The sequence below is a fragment of the Spermophilus citellus genome, assembly GCF_964194105.1.
Source record: "Spermophilus citellus genome assembly, chromosome: 5".
NCBI lineage: Eukaryota > Metazoa > Chordata > Mammalia > Rodentia > Sciuridae > Spermophilus > Spermophilus citellus.
In genome coordinates this window covers 154,057,799-154,081,680 of record NC_138186.1, presented here as the reverse complement: position 1 = coordinate 154,081,680, position 23,882 = coordinate 154,057,799, and the positions used below count along the sequence as shown (strand labels likewise).

At 36.9% G+C, this 23,882-nt stretch overlaps 1 protein-coding gene across 2 annotated transcripts; it reads left to right on the top strand.

Moving 5' to 3' along the window:
- Nucleotides 1–3,344: 3,344 nt before the first annotated feature.
- On the top strand, nucleotides 3,345–23,620 carry FBXO30 (F-box protein 30). 2 transcript variants are annotated; one of them, XM_081295795.1, is made up of 3 exons: nucleotides 3,345–3,624; nucleotides 11,483–13,538; nucleotides 16,895–23,620. In XM_081295795.1, the coding sequence occupies exons 2-3, from the start codon at nucleotides 11,499–11,501 to the stop codon at nucleotides 17,096–17,098; spliced, it is 2,244 nt and encodes a 747-aa protein (XP_081151921.1). In that variant the 5' UTR covers nucleotides 3,345–3,624; nucleotides 11,483–11,498; the 3' UTR covers nucleotides 17,099–23,620. The 2 variants fall into 2 exon arrangements, with proteins under 2 accessions (XP_081151921.1, XP_081151920.1); XM_081295794.1 differs by lacking the exon at nucleotides 3,345–3,624 and adding an exon at nucleotides 3,665–4,068.
- The last annotated feature ends 262 nt before the right edge of the window (nucleotides 23,621–23,882 follow it).

The following is a 23,882-nucleotide window of genomic DNA, read 5'->3' as shown; positions in this document are numbered from 1 at the left end:
ACACAAGGAGGGTAAACATTTTTCCCCCCAAACATACACTAAGCAACTACTATGTAATGATCTGCTTCTATGGGTTAGGAGATCATGTAGGTACTGACATTGAATTTTGAAACAGGTACCCTTTGTTGTGAAGTGCTGAAAACAGTGTATGCTACAAAAGCCTTTTGTGGAAGACATGGGATGATGAGAGCTGAATAGTTAAGAGGGAGGAACTTCAGGTCTTTTATTATGAGCTCAGGTGGCCTATGCATAGTGTTTGATAGGAAAAAGAAGGACATTAATCAGGATAAGATGAAAGATTCACTTTGAACAGTTGAGGACGGGATTTGAAATTTTAAACAATGGGCACTAGATAGCTATTACAGTTGTCTAAATGGAGAAATGCCAAGATGAAATGGGTCTCTTAATAACTATGTTGATAGTAGGTTTGAGGTAGGAAAACTAGAAGAAGAAGGACTGGTTAGAAAACAGCAGAAATTCACCTAGGATAGAAATTTACCTAGGATAGAAACTAGGGATGAATGTGAAAGGCAAGAAGAAAGAAGAGATTAAAAAAAATTCCTGGACATAGAAAAGTATTAAGGTGGAAGGGCAAAGAAGATTGTGGTTTTTCCAGCCTGAATGACTCAGCCTGAGGTGGGAGAGGGTGACATCATGTCCGAGAGATGACTCAGTAAAGGGGAAAGTTCCAAATTTCAATTATAGAATATTGGGATTTTAAATAAAATGGAAAGGGACTTAGACACCATATACTCTGTCCCCTTTATTTATAGGAGGGTGAGTGAAGGAAAGGAAGGGTATGTGACTCAGGGCAGTTGAGTAGAGAGTTGGGCAAAACAATAGCAGAATCACAGTCTTCTCCCACCAGTCACTTGCCTGCTTCACCAGCTTTATCATCTAGTTCTCTGGACAATAGCTCTCGAACGCCTGTCTGAAGACATATCAGACCCTAAATAAATAAATAATAAAATAAAATGCTCCCCCCCAAGACTGATTTATTTTTTGAAAATCTAAATTTATTCAAAGAACTGACTTTTACTTTGTGATTAATCTAAGTCGCTAACTCAACTTGTTACTGACCTTGGGTTCATGGATCCAGAGTTATAGAAAGGAACAGTGAACTGAGAAAGAATTTAAACACAGTTAAGACTTTATTAAAGACTTCTGTTTAAGCCAGAAGGGGAGACAGCACTTTGGGGAAAGTGACCCCCAGGCTAGCTCTAGCAAAGCAAAGGGTGGGGGGCTTATGCCAGAGGTAGAAGGCAGAAAGCACACGGGAACAGAGATCCCAGATAGACTCAGGCAAAGTACAGAAGGGAATAGCTTTCATGGCATCTAGGGGGAAGGCAGGAATGTGATCTCTTGGTGTCTCCACCTGTAGAGATGGGACTTCAATCTTTTCCTTCCTCTTCCTTATCATGCTTCTTGTCTCATTATCATCTTAAGCCTCCACCTACAGGAGTGTGTTTTACTATGCTAATAAGGCAAAGGTAACTGTGGGTTACTTTAGTGACTATTAAAGCCCTCACCCCCTGGAGTTGCCCTTATCATCTGGGAAATTCTCTAATTTTACTTTCAGAGTTGCTATCACTGTGACCACATAATCATAGAAGGCAGAAATGATTTTCCCAGCCTCCCATCACCTGGATGTTATCTTATTCCCACAGCCTTGAAGAGTAGTTCACTTTTTAACTACAAATTTTCTAGTGTGGTTGTTAATCCCATGAGACTGAGAGCCAGCTTGGCTGTCTTATTTTTCTGAAACATATTCATTGCTAAGTTCTAAGGGGGGTCTATGTTTCACGGGATCCCTGATGGTGTCTTTTTTGTTATTACTAGTTTTAATTTTCAGACCTTTTAAGTCCAAAAGTCTGAGAGTCAGTCATTTTTCTGCAGGATGGCAAATTATGTGTGAACTGTCTTTTCCAAGGAGCATCAGTTCGGGGTAAAAAAAAATGTAGCCACACACACACACACACAAATAACAAAGTAGTGTTCTCCCTTCCCTGCCCCCACTCATACTGCCAAGTTACAGCTATGATTTCTTTATTGTAGTTCTCTTGAGGTAGGAGCGGGCAGAAGTCCACAGGATGGATGTTGGTTGAGGGACTCCATCAGACAGCACTCTGAACCACTGTCTTTTCTGGCCCTTAGTCTTAGACTGAGGTTTGGACCTCCATTCTTTGATACAGACATGTGGTATTTCATTAATCTTCAGTCATTTGTAAAGTATCTTTCACAAGTGGTATTGTCACAAGAGAAGAGATGCCTCCAAAGAAGTGTTTAAGGAGTTCTCAGAGACTGGGGTGTGGAAGAGGGAGGGCACTACGACAACGAAATTCGACTCAGGATCAGTGGGGTTCTTGGCATACTTGATGGAAAATAATTTGAGCACAAGCCAAAGGCATAGACCAAGGTTTCTTTATTAAAGGAGATACATAGTCAAGGAGAATGGGGGCAATCTCAGGAGAGAGAGAGATGCCTTTAAGATAGAGCAAGGCAATATGCATTCAAAGGAGAATGCTGGCTAGCTACAGAGGGAGAGACAGCTACTGGTTGGTGTGGGGTGTTAATATTTAGTTGCTAGGGGCTGATCTAGAGGTGGAGCCAGGGTGGAGCTACCCAATTTCAACCCGTTTTCGTTGAGCTTGTGCATTGCCTTCGAGTTACTTTTGCAGACTAGGCTCGTTCCTGGGAGTTGCAACTTTCTTACATTTCAATGGTTCGTGGGGGTTTCCTGCATTTCGGGCACTTCCTTTGAGATTCTATATCTCTCCTTTTATTCCCTATTCCTAACTCATTTTCAAGCTCTCTCCCCAGTTAAATTAGTTGGCAGGGGAAAGTCTCACTCCCTCACTGACGCAGACATTTGTGTATTCCCCATTAGGGCTCCAGAATGACTCTGCTGCCTGAATCCAGCCAGAACCCTACAGGGGAAAACGGGTCACAGCACAATAGTGACAGTAAATCCCAAGGGCTTGAACACGTTAGGTAAGCCAGCGAGAAGGGCCCTGGTGGCAATCATCAAAGATTCAGCGAGTGCCGACCCATTTCCTGCGAATCTGAGCTGATGGGAAGAGTACCGCGCTGTGCTCCTGGGGAGATAAGCTGCAATTCCTACGTCTAGCGAGGAGAACGAGTCACTGTACGTGGGCCTGTTTTCTCAACTGTGAAATAGGGGTCTAGGAGTCCTTCCAAGAACGTAAGATTCTAAAATTGAACAGGACTTGGTAGTACTACCCGGAGCTACACAGGCGCGCCGGGAACCCCGGGCTAGACGCTCCAGGGCAGCGATTCTCCAGGATGACTCTCCCGCTCTGCGCCTCGTGGTCGCGGCGGAGTCAGAGGGCGGCGTGCGCGTTCCCGATGGGCCCTGCGTGCGCGTCTCCGCCCGGCTGGGGCTGGTGGGCGGGGCGGAGCGGGGCGGGGCGCGGGAGGAGGGTGGCTGCCGCTGGAACAGGCCCGGAGAAGAGAAAAGGCGGCGGCCCGGCTGCGGGGTGAGGCGCAGAGGAGGCGGGCCAGACGGGGGTGTGGGGCTCCAGGCAGCGACGGGACAGTGCGGAGCAGCCGGGCACGGCGGCCACGGCAGCCTGGGTCTGGGCCGCGGTTCGGCCGCGCGCGCCGGTGAGTGTCGGAGGCCCGGGGGTGGCCGGCGCGGCCCGCGCTGAGCGGGACGGGGGCGGCGGCGGCGGGGCCGAGCGAGGCCGGCGGCGGGGTTGGACGCGCGGGCGCGCCGCGGGGCAGTAACGCGGCGGTGGCCGGCCCGCGCGGGTCCTGGGTCGGCCCGGAGGGCGTCCGCCGCGCCGCTGTCCGCGCCGGGCCGCCTGCGTGGCCGGCCGTTGAGGCGGTCGGCAAATGGCGACCCGAGTCCCGGGCGCCGACCCCGGGCACCTCTGTTGGTGTCTGCGTGCAGAGGAAGGGCGAGCCGGGAGTGTAACTTAGCGAAGTCCGAGGACCTCGAAAACCCAGCAGCTTTCCTTTTGTCTCCTAGAAAGTTGTGTTCTTTGGGGACAAACGGGTTAAGTGAGACTGGGAGGCATCATCAACTGTCTCCGCGGGATGAGAGAAGTTGGTAACTTTTCCATTCTTGGAAGCGGGAGGATCAGTCTTAGCGTCGGTCCTTATTAAAGGGGAATTTCTGGGTTTTCCAGACCTGCGGGGATATTTGTGCCGTGTCCTGCTCCTTGGAAGTACTTTGCTTGGAAGGGGGACGCGGAACGCGTGGTGGATTCTAAGTAGTCTGTGAATGTCCCTTAACGTGACCGAGCAGTCCATGTTTACCACGGCTCCAGTACTCCATTCCTCTCTCCCTTTCTCTTGTTTTTCTTTCTGAGCGCTGTTGTTAAGTCAAGATGCTTGGGAAGGAATTGACCTTTTATTCCATGGTTACTTTGTTGACTGTGATCCAAGATGAAGTTATTTATGGGCATTCTGATATCAGTGTAGGTTAACTTAAAACTCTTAATAAAAAACTTAAAACTTTCTAAATCTCAGAACTACGTGTACTCTTTAGAGACCCAGTAAATTATATTAACGTGTTTTGCCTTTGCTCCTCCTGTAAGGGTTTCCAAAGTAGTGAAGTTGTCGACTTGGCCAAAGGAAGAGTAGCATAAAATAGACCTTTAGGATTTTTTAAGGGGTAAATTTCAGTGTACAGTTTTCGCTGCATCACTCTTCTTTATGCTTAGTCACTGTTTCTCACTGTAGAAATTTAATTGGTGATAACATGGTGTTTTGCTAATTTCTTAAATTGCCAGGTTTTTTTTTTTTTTTTTTTTTTTTTTTTTACCTGAGGCTTTAATGTGGTCAAATAAACCATTTGTGTGTGTGTGTGTGTGTGTGTGTGTGTGTGTGTGTGAGATTCTAGTAGAAGTGGGTGGAATTTTGTGAATAAGAAAACTGAAGTTTGCCTATGTATCTTCATCGTTCTGTGTATTAATTCAAGTTCATTGAGATAAAATAGATGAGATTTCACTTCTGTATTGTAGGTAGCTGTAGGTGGATGTTAGATACAGACAAGCACACCTCAATTAAAAAAGTCTTTTACCAAAAAAAATCTTTTTTTTTTTTTAAACACTGAGTAATGTTAACTCCAGACCTGCGGGAGTATAGTACTTCCTCACAAACTGCATTTAGTAAGTTTTGTAAGTTTAAACGACCACATAAAAATAATTATACATAAAACTTTATATAAATGTGGCTATTTTGTAAAGTGGATTGCATCTGTTTCTGAGACCTACATGTTTATATCCTGTTGGACACACATGTAATTGTAACCAAACTTCACAGAGTTCTAGATTATTTTCAGAGCAGATTAGTTGCCTCAAGGTCAAAAAACTAAGATTCCTTGTAAGCCCATTCCCTGTACCATTATACTCATCTTAATTAACTGAGTTTTCGCATTTGGGTGGATTATTTTTAATCTAAGTATCAACTCAATTAGGCTCTCGTCTGAGTATTAAATAGTTACTAATATTATTTCAATTTCTGATGTAAGTCTATTATAATTTCATTTGTTTATTTAGTGGAGAACATTGTAAGTAGTTAGAACTTTCACTTTGGAATGAGCTGTTCATGACCATGACCATATTTAGAAATGGAAGACGTATGTTTTGATTATATCGTATTTGGAAGGATAAACACTTGAAGAAAAATTTTAAAAAGCCAGGATCAAAGTTTAACAAAAGAATATACCTTGTAACCTGTAAGCCAATTTGGAATGGGAGCATGTGCTTTGAGGTGGGAATTGAACTACAGTATATTTCTTATCTTGGTTAGCCACCTCCACTTCCCCCTTTTTAAATAACTTACTTACTTACTTAATTAATTTCAGTGCTAGGAATTGAACCTAGGACCCTGCAAAACAGGGCAAAAACACTACCACTGAGCTACAACCCCCATCCTGCCTGCTTTTTAAAACAGTGAATACCATGTCCTGCAAAGGTGTAGATTTACTATGATCTTTAGAACTGTGAGTGTACCTGATAAGCAAATCATTCAGCAAGTATTTGTACTTATTGTACATTAATACCTCTGACTATGCAAAGATGAACTGATTGCTAAATTTGAAATTTCAATTATGAACTTTCTTGTAATAATGGTTGATTAATGGAACACATCTGTTTCCACATCAGCCTTACATTGGAACAGCATGTTATTGTTTAAGTAGATTTTTATTTTATCTAATACCATGTTAATTGTAATATTAAACAGTAGGCTGATGTTCTTCCTATTTTGAGTTTTTCCTCACCTTGTACCTTACTATGGCATCTGAGCATATGCAGACATTTACTTATTTTTATTTTCGAACCTGGTGCCTTTTTATTGTCCCAATAACTAGCCTGCTAGGCTGATTAGGGAATTAAAATAATAGAACTACTGGGAGGTAGATATTTCCTTTTCTTTGTTTTGGAACCCCATTTTACTATTTTCTTTTATTATAATTTTTCATACCCATGTTTACATGAATCTGTAATCAAGGCAGAGTTTTGAATGCAGAGAAAACAAGAATGAATTAGACAGAGATGGTCCTGACTTTCAAAGGCCTTATAGTTTTCTTGTGGAGAGAGATAGTAAACAGAATAATGATTTCCTTTGAGTTGTCATTAGTATTATCAGGGAAAGTGCAGCTGTATAATGAACACACATAGTAAGGGATCCTACCTTGCTTTAGGGTACATAGAAAGGTAATATTAAAGCAGAGACCAAAGAGTTGAGTTAGCATGATGTGGGGAGGGGAAGCCTGTGTATCTGTGTCTGTCTAGGAGATGAGCAGACAATAAGAACAGCCCTGAGGTAGTCATCTGTTTTGAGTATATTAGCATAATTTAAAATCGTGCAGGTTTACAATTCTTCATTTACTTATTTCCATATGCATTTGGATGAATTTGAAAAAATATTGGGGGGCACTATCTCTATGCCTTAAATGACCAGCTCTCATTTCATTGTATGGGAAAATGCCATGTCTTAAAACTATTTTTAAGGATTGCTTGTCAGCCACAGAATATGAGTTGGCAAGGAATGTCTGTTAGACAAAATAAATAAATAAATAAAAATATTGTAAAGCATTTTATTGTTTACAAATAGTTGCATTTCATTGTTTACAAGTAGTTTTTAGTCTAGTAAAACTTTCCAGTATCTCATATTTAAGTGTAAATTAGTAAAGATGTGATTTGGCAGGTAAAAATCCTGATTGGAAAGAGATTCTTCAAAAAAACATTGTTTCAAATTGTTTCAAATTGAACTTGAATCCTTTAATTTGAGCAACATGTTTTCTAATTGGACCTGCTCTGTCACTGTTCCACTAAGAAATCAGGGATTGATGGTTTTAAACCTGTTTCACAGGATTTATGAGTAGTTGTGTAATATTTTATGAAGATGTTTTTAATTTGATGGCCAGCAATCCTGATTAAAAAGAAGATGGATCTGGGAAAGCTTTAAATTTTGAAGCTGAGGGCTCTCTCCCCCAGAATGCTCCCCAGCATGACTGTTATATTTTCTTATTCTTAATATATTTAATTATAAAATGGAATTTAATGTGATTGCTCCTTTGTAAAGTTATTTTGAGAATTATTAAGTTAATAATGTTTCATATGTTTATGTTGAACCTTACCAATGTAAATTATTTTAAAAATAATTTTAAACACATACATTCAAAGCAAAGTAATATGCTTTTATAATTAGAAAGGACCAAAAAGACTTTCTTGACCACAGGGTGATTAAGTGTTGGAATAAACCACAAGCAAAGTTGTGTAATCTCCGTTCCGCAAATAACATCTTAAAATTGAATCACTGGTTACTGAAGAGCTGCCTTATTTTCTTAAACTTTAATAAGGAAACATGTCTTATTGCCCTTGTATATTGATCAGATACAGATTTAAGTGCTGCCGTCTCTGCCACTTAACCAGGTCAATGTTCTTGGGCAAGTCACTTCTGAACCGGTTTTCTCTGGGTCATTATGAGGATTTAGAGACTTGATATATGCAAAGAAGGATAAAGTAAAATAAATAGTGTTCTCTTTTTCTTCTAAGTCTATTTCAATACATAATAAGCATTATGGACTTGTACCTATGGATTCTTTCTTTTCCCATTATTTTTATTGTTTATATTCTTATTCAGAGGGGAATAGTGTAAAAGAGGCTAGTTATTTTGAAGCTTGAGAACCCTCTACTTTCCTTTTGAAAGTTGTTGCTGTTTAACTCAGGATTTCAGCAGTTGCTATTTTATTTTATTTTATTTTATTTTATTTTTTTAAAGAGAGAGTAAGAGAGGAGAGAGAGTGAGAGAGAGAGAATTTTTTTTAATATTTATTTTTTAGTTCTCGGCGGACACAACATCTTTGTTGGTATGTGGTGCTGAGGATCGAACCCGGGCCGCACGCATGCCAGGCGAGCGCACTACCGCTTGAGCCACATCCCCAGCCCCAACAGTTGCTATTTTAAATACTTTTGAATTGAATTAAGATGTGTTCTGCTTGGTGTCATCATGTGATGGTGTGTAGTGTAACATCAACTGTCACTACAAGTCTTTAGAGCAGTGGTCACTTCAGTTGAAATTGCTTGTTTTTAGGTTTCTCTCTTAGTAACAGTCAAGCTTATAACCTTCAGCATGTGGGATGAACTTGGTCTAGTTGTTACAAAATAAGACAGCTACAGCTGTTTTCAAAGTGTGACCCTCAGTAAGATTGTCCTCTTATTAAAGTTTCTGTGAATATCTGCTTAAATTACAAGCATTTGTTATCATTAACTTGTCATTCTATTATGATTCTTTTAGCATGCCTATTTTTAATTTATAGGTTATATACTTGCCTATAAATATTTTGAGTAAAAATAAGTATTTAATTCATAATTTGTAATTTAAAAACAATGTAAAAACATAGTGTTGGTGTTGAATGTGTACCTTTTGTCATGATATCATTGAATATCATAATATCGACTCTGAACATTCCTAATTAGGAAAAGCTCCATTAGAATCAAGCTTCAACTAGAGAAAAAGATGTAGCATTTTGGGGAGCAATTACTTTAGCCACTTGGAACCAAGATAGAATTTATTAGAAAAAACCCCAGAGAACTAGCAGTAACTCTTACTCATGAGTGAAGAAAATGGGTTAAGAATCTGGGGCTGGGGATTTGGCTCAAGCGGTAGCGCGCTCGCCTGGCATGCGTGCGGCCTGGGTTCGATCCTCAGCACCACATACCAACAAAGATGTTGTGTCCGCCTGGCATGCGTGCGGCCTGGGTTCGATCCTCAGCACCACATACCAACAAAGATGTTGTGTCCGCCGAGAACTAAAAAATAAATATTAAAAATTCTCTCTCTCTCTCTCTCTCTCTCTCTCTCTCTCTCTCTCTGTCTCTCTGTCTCTCCTCTCTCACTCTCTCTTTAAAAAAAAAGAATCTGTTTCTTCTCTAGAGAATTAAATACTACAATGTAATTTAATTTGGGAAATAATAGAGTTGAGTTTTCCATACCATCCACAAGCACAAACACATAATAAATAATTAGCAGGAGAGGTCTGAAGTTGGGAAGAGGTGTTTGAGCAGGATGTATAAATTAGTTTTCTGCATATGGCTGATAATTGAGACTTGGGAAAAAATTGAGAGAATTTATAGAATGAATGGAGAATGTATAGATTGAATAATTTGGAACCCTGAAGAAGAGTAATTTTTAAGAGAAGACTAAAGAATAGCCAGAGAGTTAGGAAACTGGAGAAGTGTACACAGCATGTAAAGTAAAGAAAGATGACTGTTCAAAAGAAGGGATTAGTCATTATAATGTTAGGGCCAGGGAAGATGGGGGTCTGAGGAAGAAAAAAAGCGCCCTTTAATTTTAGGAGGATCTCAATAGAGCAGTTTTATTGAGGATTAGTAACAATAAAGTCAGATAAGAAGTTTCAGCAATGTATGGGAAATTAGAAGATTTTTGTTTTGTTTTCTTTCTGAACGTGTGGTTGAGTAGCAAATAAGAATGGTGGCAAAAGGAATATGGTATACTTTGTTTTTACTAACAAAAACCAATAAAAATGTTAATTATAGAAAATTCATTGAATAAGCTCACTTATAATTAAATGTGCTTATGCTTTCTATACTAGCTTTAAAAAGCAAGAAAGACCATTAAATATCTGTAATGTCTTGATATTATTTTACAAGTACTAGAAATCTGAACTCCCTAGAGTAGCATATAGCTCTCATGATTTGCCTTATTCCCACCTGGCCTCGTTGCTCTACCTTATATTTTACCTTGACCCAACAATACTAGGAAGAGTTAATATATTTTGTCAATTCATGCTTCTTTTCAGTTGCACAGGCTATTATTTTAGCATGGAATGCTCCCTTACCAGTTTACTGATCCATACTTAAAGACAATTCATCTTTCAAGACTATGCATTCTTCTCTAACCCCTATCCATACTGATTATTTTTATAAATGTGATAGGATTTTTACTGTCACCAACCTCCTGTTGTTGCTCTTTGAGAAAAGGCTCTATGATTTACTAGTCTTTATATTGAAAAATGGTCATGATAGCACACATCTGTAATTTCAGCTTCTCAGGAGCTAGTCTGGTCAACATAGCAAGACCCCATGCCCCCCCAAAAAAACAGTAAAAAAATTTTTCAGTAAATCTTTGTTGCCACACCAGTGCAGTGCCTAGTACAGAGTAGCTAAACAATAAATAGATGTAATGAATGAATGGAAACTGAGGTCCTTAGAAGTGTTTTACCCACAGATACAGAGCTTGAGCTAGAACTTTTATTTTCTTGATAAATTCTCTGTGTATTTTAATTAAGCCTTACCCTGCTAATTTGTTAGAGAATTTATTAGGCATATGTAGAAGGAGAGATTAATAGATTTAATTGTACGTTAATTCATATATTTAGAAGAATAAAAAGAAAACTTCTAGTAAAGTTTTGACTGGTAATAGTAATGAAATTGAAATGAGTATGGAATATGAATATGTCTCTGCAATATCAGGCATATCACAATCACTTTAAAAAGGTAAAAGCTGGGCTAGGGGTTTAGCTCCTTGGTAGAGTGTGTGCCTAGTGTGTATGAGGCCCTGGGTTTAGTCCCCAACACTGGGAAAATTATAAAAAAGAAAAGGAAGGAAAGCAAAAACTAAAGCAGCCTCTAAAATCTGAAAGTTGAAATACACATTAACTTGTTATTGGTATTAACTTATATACTACACAGTACTATAATTTAAGTATTATTTTGAAAGACATAATATGCTTTTTATGTATATTTTTACATGCTGTATACTTCCCACATGTCAGTACTTTCTTTATGACATTTTAAAATACTCAAATGTTACTTGAAGTTCTTAAGTTGTTTCAAGATATATTGATTAAATATAAAATTAGTTAAATATGTTTATATGTATCTTTAAGATACGATGAATCAGTGATTTAATTTATATTATTGAGCAGTTTGAAAATCAACCACTTTTTGTCTAACTTTTCTTTTCTCTTTTATTTTAACACTAGAGCTGGACTGACCATTATGGAGGAGGAGCTGCAGCATTCACACTGTGTGAATTGTGTCAGTAGACGGTGTATGACCAGACCAGAGCCTGGGATTTCCTGTGATTTGATTGGTTGTCCTTTGGTTTGTGGAGCAGTTTTCCATTCTTGTAAAGCTAATGAGCACCGACTTCTGTGTCCATTTGAACGAGTGCCTTGCTTAAATAGTGACTTTGGATGTCCTTTTACCATGACCCGAAATAAAGTTGCTGAACATCTTGAAATGTGTCCTGCAAGTGTGGTATGCTGTACTATGGAATGGAACCGATGGCCAGTTAGTTATGCGGACCGGAAATCATATGAAAATCTAAGCAGAGATGTTGATGAAGTGGCTCAATTAGATATGGCCTTGGCTCTTCAAGACCAAAGGATGCTCTTAGAATCTCTCAAAGTAGCCACCATGATGTCAAAAGCTACTGATAAAGTATCTGAACCTAGAGAACAAATCTCAGTTAAATCCAGTGTCTCTGAAATACCACATGCTAATGGTTTGGTATCTGTTGATGAAGAATCTTATGGTGCACTTTATCAAGCTACTGTAGAAACAACCAGAAGTTTGGCTGCTGCTTTAGATATCTTGAATACTGCCACAAGAGACATTGGCATGTTAAATACAAGTCTTCATACTACCCCAGATGAAATGAATGAAGAACAAAATGACAGAGAAAGTTTGCAGGATAGAAACTTGAAAGACCAGGATCATCCTTACGAGGATGAGAGAGGGGCAGTAGGTGGAATCGACCATACTGGCATAAGTCAGAATGCCCAGTCTGAGCAAAATGGTTCAAGTGATTTATTGTGTGACTTGAATGCAGGTTCTTATGGCACTTCTGTTCTTTGTAATGGCTTTCCTTTGGAAAATGTATGTACACAGGTCAAAGACCAGGATCAGAATTTTCAAGTTGATTCAAAACAAAGTAGCTTAACAAATGGAGAATGTGTGGCATCAGATGGTACTGCAGAATCTTCCAGTTCATTTTCAGTAGCAGCACAACTTAGGGAAGTAATACCCTCCAGTGCTTTACCTAATGGCACCGTTCAGCATATCCTCATGCCAGATGATGAAGATGAAGGAGGACTGTATTGGAGAAAAGTAGACTTAGGGGACTTGAGGAATGCGGATGTCTTATCTTTCAGTCATGCTCCTTCATTCAAATTTCTTTCTAATTCATGTTGGTCTAAACCAAAAGAAGATAAAGCAGTAGATACATCAGATTTGGAAGTTGCTGAAGATCCTATGGGCCTCCAAGGAATAGATCTGATTACAGCAGCATTACTGTTCTGTCTAGGAGATTCTCCAGGTGGGAGGGGTATATCTGATAGTCGCATGGTTGATGTATATCATATTGACTTTGGGACACAGACTTTTTCGCTTCCATCTGCAATATTAGCTACAAATACAATGGTTGGGGAAATAGCTTCAGCTTCAGCTTGTGATCATGCCAATCCCCAGCTTTCAAATCCAAGTCCTTTTCAGACACTTGGGTTGGATTTAGTATTGGAATGTGTTGCTAGGTATCAACCTAAGCAGCGTTCAATGTTTACCTTTGTGTGTGGACAGTTATTTAGAAGAAAAGAATTTTCTTCACATTTTAAGAATGTACATGGTGACATTCATGCTGGACTCAATGGCTGGATGGAACAGCGGTGCCCTTTAGCCTATTATGGTTGTACTTATTCTCAGCGTAGATTTTGTCCATCAACACAAGGAGCAAAGATTATACATGACCGTCATTTGAGGTCATTTGGAGTTCAGCCACGTGTATCTACAGTATTAGTAGAACCTTCTAGAAACTGTGTGTTGGGATTACATAATGACCATCTAAGTAGTCTTCCCTTTGAGGTCCTACAACATATTGCAGGCTTTCTCGATGGCTTCAGTTTATGCCAGCTCTCATGTGTGTCCAGGTTAATGAGGGATGTGTGTGGCAGTCTGCTTCAGTCTCGTGGAATGGTCATACTACAGTGGGGGAAAAAGAAGTATCCAGAAGGAAATTCATCATGGCAGATAAAGGAAAAGGTTAGTTTAATCTTAATTGTGTCAATCTCTTTATTGGACATGAAGTAGGCACTTTAATGCTGCTGAATTGCTATAGTTAATAGTTTGTTGAAAAATTGATCATCCTTAAAATTTACTAAGTTAATATAATGACACATTTTTAAAGTGATAATTAATGAAGAACTAGAATAGTTAGAATTGTGATAATCACAAATTTATTGCAGAAATTTGTTTCCTAAATATAAATTCTAATCTAATATGGCAAAGGCCACTTCTGTTTCTTCAGATGAGCTCTTCGCTACCCCCTCAATTCTTTTGTAATAACTTCCTTCATTTACTCTCTTTTTAAATTTGGGCTCCATCTGAAACACTGTCACCATTAGACAATGGAAGAAGCTAGGAGAAGAGTTTTTCTTACTTTGTCAGTTGGTCAGTTTCTTTCCATTCTTAGCAGTTTCTTTATTGGGACTTGGTTGTTTCACATGGAATCCAAATGGAGAGAGATGAGAAAAAGGCACAGCTATTGCTATATTCATTCTAGTAAGTGTCCAGGGGAGTGTTAAGGGGCCAGGGGATATGAGTGGATGGATGAGAAAGTGTCTTAGGCTGAAGTGAGATAAGATAAAGATAGAGCAATAGAATTTGATATTGTGGGTGGAGACTGAATTTAGTACAGTACAAAAGAGTAACACATTGAGAACTGGAGCTAGAGATTTAGACATATCTAAAACAAGTATGGGCTCCACCATTTCTCTCTTATAGTACTCGACTTTTGTCTACCTTGTATTTGAGGCACTATCCCATGGGAGAGGAAAGGTATTACAGATATCTGTGATTAAAGGTGGTTTTCATTTTAGAACACTTATAATATGAAACTTCACATTTTATGAAGTGGAAACAATTTTGATAAACGAAACATTTGGTTGTATAGTATTCAAATTTCTGATTACTTTATTTTTAGCACCCTTAGCTTTTGTCTTTTACTTGTTGCTCCAACTTTGCTGAATTCTCCATCAGCTACTTCTCTGTTCTCTTGAGGATTTTTGACCAATAAATGAACACACAAATTGTTTTATGATTTTTGCCAAAAGGTAATTACGGTGGCAGAAAGCTTCATTAGCTCAGTGTTTCTGTGTGTTTTTGTTTTCTGGATGATTTGGTATCTCTCTCCCCTTTGGGATGGAACTCTATGTCTGGCTTTTTTTTATCCTTCTTCAGTGGTGTTAACAAAAAGGATAGAATGTCTTCTGGAGATTTTATAACTCTTATTGAGATCTCATCTAGTCTTCTAAATTGCCATCATTTACACAGATTACTCACATGTCTATAAACTGACCTTTTTCTCTACTGAGCTCCAGACCCCACTGCACACAGCTTCTGCTGGATATCTCTCCTTGATTACCCCACAGTTTATGCAGACTCAACATGTCTAATTCACTCTATTCCCCTACTCTTCTTAATCTCAGAGAGTGGCATCATAGTATACCAACTTGCCTAAACCAGGGATCTGGGAGATAGGCTTGACTGATATTTTCCCCCTTTTTTGCCATATCTAGGTAATTTTGAAGTCCTATGCTTTCTTCTCTTTCACTGCCATTTTCCTAGTTCAGTCTAAGCTTTGATTCTCTCCTGGATTAATACCACAGCTTCCTCCTGCGGGGCTTCCTCCTCCAGTTGGGCCCCACTCCAACATATTATCTATACAAGAGTTAGAATATTCATACTTTCGTAATACAGTTTTTATACTGTTATTGTAATGCTTAAAACTCTTTAATATTTGTCCATTTCCCCTGGGATAGAGGCCAAGTCCTTAATAAAACATTAAAAACTTCATAATTTTATCCGTACCTCTTCAGTTTCTTCTTGTCACTTTGCACTCCAGTCAAGATTGACATGCTTATTGTTTCCTGGTGTGTTTTCTTTCTTGCTAAGGTCTTTGAATATACTATCTCTAATATCCACATCTCCACGTATAATATGGTATATAGTATACATCATTACTTTCATTAACTTATTTAATCCACTATCCCTACTTAGCAGATGAGGAATCAATACATAATTTGTGCAAGTCAGTAGCTTTGTTTTTAATATTCTTTATATAAGGGGACCACAACAGTCATTGCTATACCATTTTATAGAAGGGACCTGAGCATCACAGATTTTGGGTTCTTGCAAGGAAGGGTCCTAGAACCAATCCCCCACAGATACCAAGGGACAATTACATTCTGTGTTCTCTAACTAAACATTGGCCTGTTGATAAACTCAGCTAGGATACCTAGACCTTCCTGTCTGATTCATGTTTATGTGTCTCCCTTATTCTGCTCTCATGCTTATTACTTTTGTTTGGGTGGCTTTGTTTTCAATTGTAATGATGAGATGGGGTCACAGTGGTCATTGCTGCACTAATAAGATGTTAGTGCTTCTGGGCCTGGGCTGCTGACTAGGGAAAAAACAGGGAGTGCCCATATTTTTACCAATAGACATATGTACACAGATGGAAGGTTAGCATTTTGCCTTAAAACATATTTTTTTTTTAAAGAGAGGGAGAGAGAGGGAGAGGGAGGGAGGGAGGGAGGGAGAGAGAGAGAGAGAGAGAGAGAGAGAGAGAGAATTTTAATATTTATTTTTTAGTTTTCGGCGGACACAACATCTTTGTATGTGGTGCTGAGGATCGAACCCGGGCTGCACGCATGCCAGGCGAGCGCACTACCGCTTGAGCCACATCCCCAGCCCCCTAAAACGTATTTTTAACAAAGACACATTTTTAGTTAAAGACACATTTTTAATGAAAATAGGATCCCTTTTATAGGAACTATATGTAAATTTTTAGAAGCATTTCAACAAATGTGTTTCTGAGTATTACTAGGTACCTTCAGTATTCGTGAGTAGTGGAAAGATAAGTGATTTTTAGTATACTTTGTGGTGTAATAGGAATGGGAGAAGAACCTGAGAAGAAATGAAACACTATTCAATATATCAAGACCATGTGTAGTTCTGTGTAGGCAATTGAATAGATGGAAAAGAATAATGCATAGTAGATATTATTCTGGGAAGTGGCCTTGAATTTATGAAGTTATGATTTTTAAAAAATTGTCCAGTAAGCCAGGTTGGAAGTAATTTTTAATGTTGGGTTTTGTCCTTTTTTTGGGGGGAGGGGTTGTTTATTAAATGTATTGAAGTCATTATCTCATAGAAGTGAGTTGTCTTTATAAATTTGACAAATTTACTTGAAAATGGATTTACTTTAAATTTTGTAACTATTTGAAACTTTATATTGGATGTTTCTCTAACAAGATATATATGCAGTTAGAGCAAGAAATACATTTTGATTTTCTGTAAATTGACTTGTTTAAATCTAAAGTAGAGTTCTCTTCTAGGTATGGCGATTCAGTACTGCATTTTGTTCAGTTAATGAATGGAAATTTGCTGACATCTTAAGCATGGCTGACCACTTGAAGAAATGCAGTTACAATATCATAGAGAAACGGGAGGAAGCAATCCCATTGCCATGTATGTGTGTGACTCGAGAACTCACTAAAGAAGGACGTTCACTACGCTCAGTTTTAAAACCTGTACTTTAACTACTTGCATACACATGCAAGCACCTAGTATAATTTCTTTGTAATATGTGATACTTTATTAATGTATTAAAGAGTACAGCTAGATAAATGTAATGTCATTATGTATATATATGTTTTGAAGTGATATATATTTTTATAAAGTACTGTTTAGTTGGAAAAATAATCGCCTTAATGTTTGAAATGTGTGGCATTTTTGGAACTTGCTGGACAGGGTGATTTAATGTTAGTTACATAATTTTCAGAATTAGTATTTTTGATGGTGTGCATATCTTGGTTCTTAAATGTTTTGCTTCTTAAAACTAACAAGATCCTGACCAATTTATTCCTCATGTTTTCTATGGGTTAAGCCCACACAATCAAAAAAGCAAAACTTTGATTCAAATTTTTGCTGCATAGGTTTTTCAGATGAACACTTTCAATTGCTTAAGCACTGCCCTAAGATCCTTATAAAGTTTTTTATTATCTAGTCGTTCCCCTCTGACAATTATTGATGCACTGATGATCTCCAATATACTTACATAATATTTAAAATTACAACTAGTGTTTGGTAATGCTATTTATAATGTTTTAAAGATAATTCACAAAGATGTTTTCATCTTATGTTCTTAAAACTTATACAGAGTGACCACAAGCAGCTTTCCCTTTTATTAAATGCCACATCCAGAGATTTGTGGCCATGTGTTTTATGGCAGGTTAAAGCAAAAACATGCAAACAAAAAACAAGCCAGTGAATTTAATTGGAAACCATTCATGTTATTGTGTATTTGCTAAACATTTAATGTTTGAACAAAAATATACCTCATTTTAAGTTTGAATTTGGCATATTTTGCAAATACATTTCAAATATTCAGAATGCAAAGGGCTTAACTTTTTCATATGCATTTTAAAATTTTGCCTTTTGTAGTTTATAAAAATACAGCTATATTGTTTTAAGACATTTAAAAATGTGAATTTAATGTTGTCTTTGTAAGATATCCAGCAGAGAGACCTGCATAGTTTGACAATCTCTCTGAAACATTTCCAAGTTAATTTCCTATATACTTCTTTACCAGAAAGTAAGAGTTGTATCTTCATGAAAAGATCCAGGGAGGATAGAGAAATATTCAAAAGCCTATTCTTGAAGTTTTTTATTATAGTTTTATACTGTTAACTTGATGTGGTCACTTTAAAAATGAATAAATTTGCTGTATCAGTATTTAGGAAACATTGCAAAGATGGAGACATATACTTAAATAATTTGTCTTAGGTAAATTCTGGCATGTGGTAAGCTAAAATGGTGATGAGCTTCCTGGTTATAAATGTCAACACTGAATTATATTTTTACTTCCTACGTTTGTCCCTGAGAGTGTTTTATGGTCACTGGTCCATGATTCCCATATATGGCAATCAGGATGGGCAGAGGTGTTACTTGGGCAGTAGAGAATTTTGAATTGCTGAAGATTTGTTTTGGTTGGATCAAGTTCTTATTATAGTTCAAAAATATAGGATTAAAGACTCATCAGTTGTTTTGCCTCAGTTCTCATTTTAATTAGTAGAATACTTACTTCTCAGTGCTTAACTATCATTTTAATTCTGAGATTGAATTGCATAAGAAGTCTCTATTTCTGTGGAAAAGTCAGAAATGAGATATCAAATACTATAAGGTATTACTCTGCCTTTTGTTAAGCTTTTACTGAAGAATGTGTTTGTGGTTAGCCTAGCACAGGCATTAACTTTTTGTTTTATGGTTGTGCTTTTAAAAATCCATTGTTTTTAGGTTTAGATTTGTTATTTCCACACTGAATCATGAAATATTTAACATTTTTCCACCTTATATTTCTTTTACACCTTTCCCTGTTCTCTTTTTTGTTATGCCACCATATCATTTTGTTAAAATGTTTTCTCTGTGCAACATTTGTTTAAGTTCTAATAAAATTAATATTTTCCCCTTATATGTCTCATTAACTTAAAAAGAAAAACTTTCATTTAAATAAAATTTTAATACTTGTTCAATGAATTCAAAACACAGTCTGTTTCTGGAATGTTGATTCTTCTGCCTGTTACAGGAGTTGCTGGTTGATTATCATTGCTAGCTCAGGTTTTACTGGTGAACTCTAAATTTTTCTGTAATATATAGAACTTATTACTTAATTTTCTTTGCCCCTTGAGTGTCTTGAAAGTAGGCCCATCTAGAGATATTAAAAGGCTGCTAAGAGATTGTGGCATGATTATTTTTTTTTTTAAACTTGAAACCAGAACTTCCTATTTGTCCTCTTAAGCACGAAGAGGTTTGTATGTTGACCTAGTAGATTTTTATTTGCAAAGTCTTTGTTGATTGCTTAAGTCTTTGCTACCCAGAAAGATAAAGGGCAAGCATCAAAATGAAGGAAAATATCTAAATTCACTTTTATTCTCTTTATCCTTTCCCAATACTGCTTAATAGCTTGCTTGCTCTTTCTCTCTTTTCATTCTCTTTTTTTCTCTGTGTTCCTTTCCCCCTCACATGTCACTTGGGGTAAGAACAAATGGTCTGTTTTAATGAGGTCTCCAGGTGATTCTGATGCACAAAAAACTATAAGATCTTAGAGGAAGATATACTATCTCTACCCTCTGATGTTTTATTAGAATGGATATATATGTGTATGTACAAATGTATAATCCAAAATTAAGAGTAATGATTGTGTTAATAGTTAAATTATATATGTTGTCTCAGTCTTAGAGCCATATGAGAAAATACATTGGGTATAAAAACTTGTTACTAGTATTTTAAACTTCACTAGTATTTTATGGTGTTTCTTCTGTTCAAAGGCAAGAATAGAGTACATTTTAGTTCATTAGTACTAACATTTAGCATAGTCACACTTGTTTAGTGGTTGCCGAGTGATGTGAACGTACTAGAATTGTAGGATGAGCAAAGAGCGTAGAAGTAGATAAATTCCAAATTAAATCCTACTAAAGTATTTGTAGGTATCCCTTCAACCCTATCAATAAGATTAAAGATCGACTTTCTGGTTTATCAGTAGTATAGAATTATTTTTGGTCTTTGTCTGCGCATATTCCATTAAGGCTATTGCTATCATCTGTCCTTTAACTTTGGATATTGGGGTCTTAGTAATGTTTAACATACTAGAGTTTCTCATACCCCTTGAAGATACAGTAGTTTGTATTAGTATATTGATAACAGATTTTACTTGTGGGGATTTGAATACTTGTAGGTGAAAAATGCAAACAGATTTTATCCATGTTTTGCATCCCAAACTGAAAAGACATATGGTTATTAATTATTTTTAATATATATTTTGGTTGTCAATGGACCTTTTTTTTGAAAAGGGGATTGAACTCGGGCACTCAACCACTGACCACATCCCCAGCCCTATTTTTTATTCTATTTAGAGACAGGGTGTCACTGAGTTGCTTATGGCCTTGTCATTGCTGAGGCTGGCTTTGAACTCAGGATCCTCCTGCCTCTGCCTCTGGGATTACAGGCCTGTGCCACCATGCCCCGCTGGACCTTTATTTTTATTTACTTATTTTTATGTGGTGCTCAGAATCAAACCCAGTGCCTCACACATGCTAGGCAAGTGCTTTACCACCGAGCCACAACCCTATTCCTTATTAATTTTTTAAAATTTCCTAAAGAAAAGTGACACAAACATTGAAAATGTGTTTCCTCCATGACTTACCATATTAGGAGGTAATATGACTGGAACCTACAGAGTTGGTTGTTTAGAAGTGCAATAGAAGGGGAGTAATTTGCCCCTGTTCTCTGGACAAATGTTTTTGATGGAAAGATCTTTCCTGATATGTGCCTGACTGGTTATCTCATTGCTGCTGTGAGTAGTGTTATTTAACATTTCATAAGGCCTAGGAATCCTGAATATATTAGTTATGCCTTTAAAGTAAACCACACATCTATTCCAATGTGTTTAATTTACTGGTAGATTTGTTAGTATTTATTTAAAACATTTCCAGAAGGTTTGAGTTAGGCCAATTCTAGTGAAGTCCTTAGTAAATAAGAGAAAAGGAAGAATGGTTTCTCTTTCTTTTTGAAGCCACCTTTTACCTAATTATTTCCTTTTAGTTAAAGGATCAAGTTCAAAAGATCAACCTCGCATTTTATGGGTGAGAATATTGATTTACTGAATGTTTCTGTACTGATGAGTATATCTCATCTCTGAATGATATGTGCCCTGAAACAGGTCACTTTCCCACTTAAATGTAGAAAGAGAAGGGATATTTAGACAAAAGGAAATTACTTGGGTAATTATCAATAGAATAAATACCTAGAATATTTGGTTCCTTCTGTGTTTTGGAAAGAAGTTTGGTGTAATAGCAAAATAAAAGTAGAAATGAATGAGGTGTGATATGTTGCTCTGAAAATCCTTTGCAAAATTAGGCAGTTTGCTGAAGTTGTACAAAAATGTTATTGCATCAGTGACTGAAGAAATTCTATAAATTTATTGTAATATATACTTATTTGACAATCATTAAAATTGATCAATATGTCTTGGTAAGGGGGATAACATCTTGAGGTGTTTTGTACCTTGTAACATTTCAAAATGGACATTTTATGTTCAGAATGTTTGATATTCCAATGTATTATGTGGATAGTAACTTTTTAAAGTTAAAATACTACAAAGAAATGGATTACAAGATAGGTTCATGAACATGCTCTGTAAAATTAATTGATGCAAATCTTTTAAAATAATTTTTCAATCTTTTTGACAAGCTCTATTATTTACTACGAAGAAAAGCATTCCTGAAGCAAACTGACAAGGGAAATGTGATGTTCACCACCCCCCCCAACACCAATATAATTTTAAGTATCTCCAAAATCACTTTATTAATTCATTTGCATGCAGATATGAAAGGAAATGATTCTCCAATGCATGGTTAGTTCTAGTGGTAGTGATAGTTTATGTGTTTGAAAGTAATAAAACTTCATTTTTGTTGAAATCTTGGGACCAAAATCATCAGGTCACGTCCTTTCCCAACACATTCATCAGGTTTAATTTTTATTTTTTTCTGATATACATAGTTAGAATTTAATTTTCCCCCCCTCAATGTTTTAAACAGGCAAAGTTGATAAATGTATTCAACTTTTGGCACAGAAATTGACTCGAGTCAGAGAGTGTTTTGCACTCCTAGTCAAAAGGTGACATTAATTTTACATTTTAAAATAGTAATTCTAAGGCCTACTGATATGAGAACGTAGCAATAAATTTGTTATTGCTCAAAAGATTGAAGTTTAAAAGGAGAGCCTGCCCTCTGCTGTCGTAGAACATTTTTTTCTGTTGAAATCTTTTTTATATTAATAATAATTAATGCTTATTTAATTTTATAACCTAAGTGTGGCTTAACCATATTTATTAAATCACTCCAGAGAAAATGAAATAATAGTACCATCTTTTTACATCAATTCAATTGATGATTTAAAAATTACTACCTGTATTCCTAATAAAATAAGGGATTTGATATAAGTAGAGAAAGGTACTGACTCCTTACAATATTCCAATAGCTTTATGAAAACAGCCATAACATGAAATTGCATTGAGTGATTCATAATTCAGTGGACATGAATTCTGAAGATTTTTATTTTGTATTTAAATGTAAAATTGTACTGTTCACTTGATCATTGTTTAAGCACCAGTCCATAGTGAAAATAAAACTGAACTGTCTCATTCACTTACCTCATGCTGTTTAGTTTCCAGTGGATTTTTTCTCATGCTTTATATTAATAGTTTGATTTACATTAATAATTGTCTTTATCCTCAATGCAAAAGAGTATGGTACTCATGGGGAGGGAGTGCTAAGTGAATGAAGCTAGACACAAAAGGCCACACATTATCTAGTCCAGTTATATGAAGTACCAAGAGGAGGCTAGCCTGTAGAACAGATTAGATTAGTGGTGGCCAAGGAGGAGAGTGACTATGAACATGGAGTTTCTTTTGGAGTGATGAAAATATTCTAGAACAAGGTGGTGGTGATTATTGTGTAATATTGCTAATGTACTAAAAGCCACTAAATTGTACACTTTTAAAATGGTACATTTTATTTATTTTATTTTGCCTTATTGTTTTTGAAAAAAAGGATGTGATATTTATAGTCATTATCAAATCCCCAAAGTATCATGTTCCCAAGGTTTGTGAAATGCTCAAGATATGGTTTAGAATTGATTTATAATATTGGTAATGTGACAAACTTATTCAGTTAAAAGTCTCAATAAAATTCCTTAATTTCACCACAGAAGTAGTGGATGACAGCAGCAGAAATAAAGCTGTAATTCTGCTCAATTTCCTTATATTTAATACAGCTGTGGCTAATTGGCTTCTATGTTAAAGATTGTTTTTTCATCTTTTGCATTTTATTATGACTCTTTGTGGCACATAGCAATCACTTTTAAAAGAGCTGCTTTTAAAAATCATAATTTGAAAAAAACTGTATAACTTTCAGGATTATTTTTATAGTTTTATACTTTGTGTTCCTTTTAAAGAGCAAATGCAATCATGTATTAGGCAAGACTAAATAAATTGAACTGATGCATATGTTTTGTATTTTTTGTGTGTGGGGAAAAATGCTACTTGAATTTTGGGATTGATTGGAACCTCAGTGATCATTTAGTTTCTCATTTTTATATTTAGTGAAATTGAAGCTGAATTTGTCAATCGGTTTGTTCATTCATCAACCATTGATTAAGCACTTACTGTGTAGGCTTGACTCTGGAAGGTGGTTTCATTTCTGAACTTTCACAATAATTTATTATGTGTTTTTCTATCATCATCTAATAACTATGCCAGACATATGG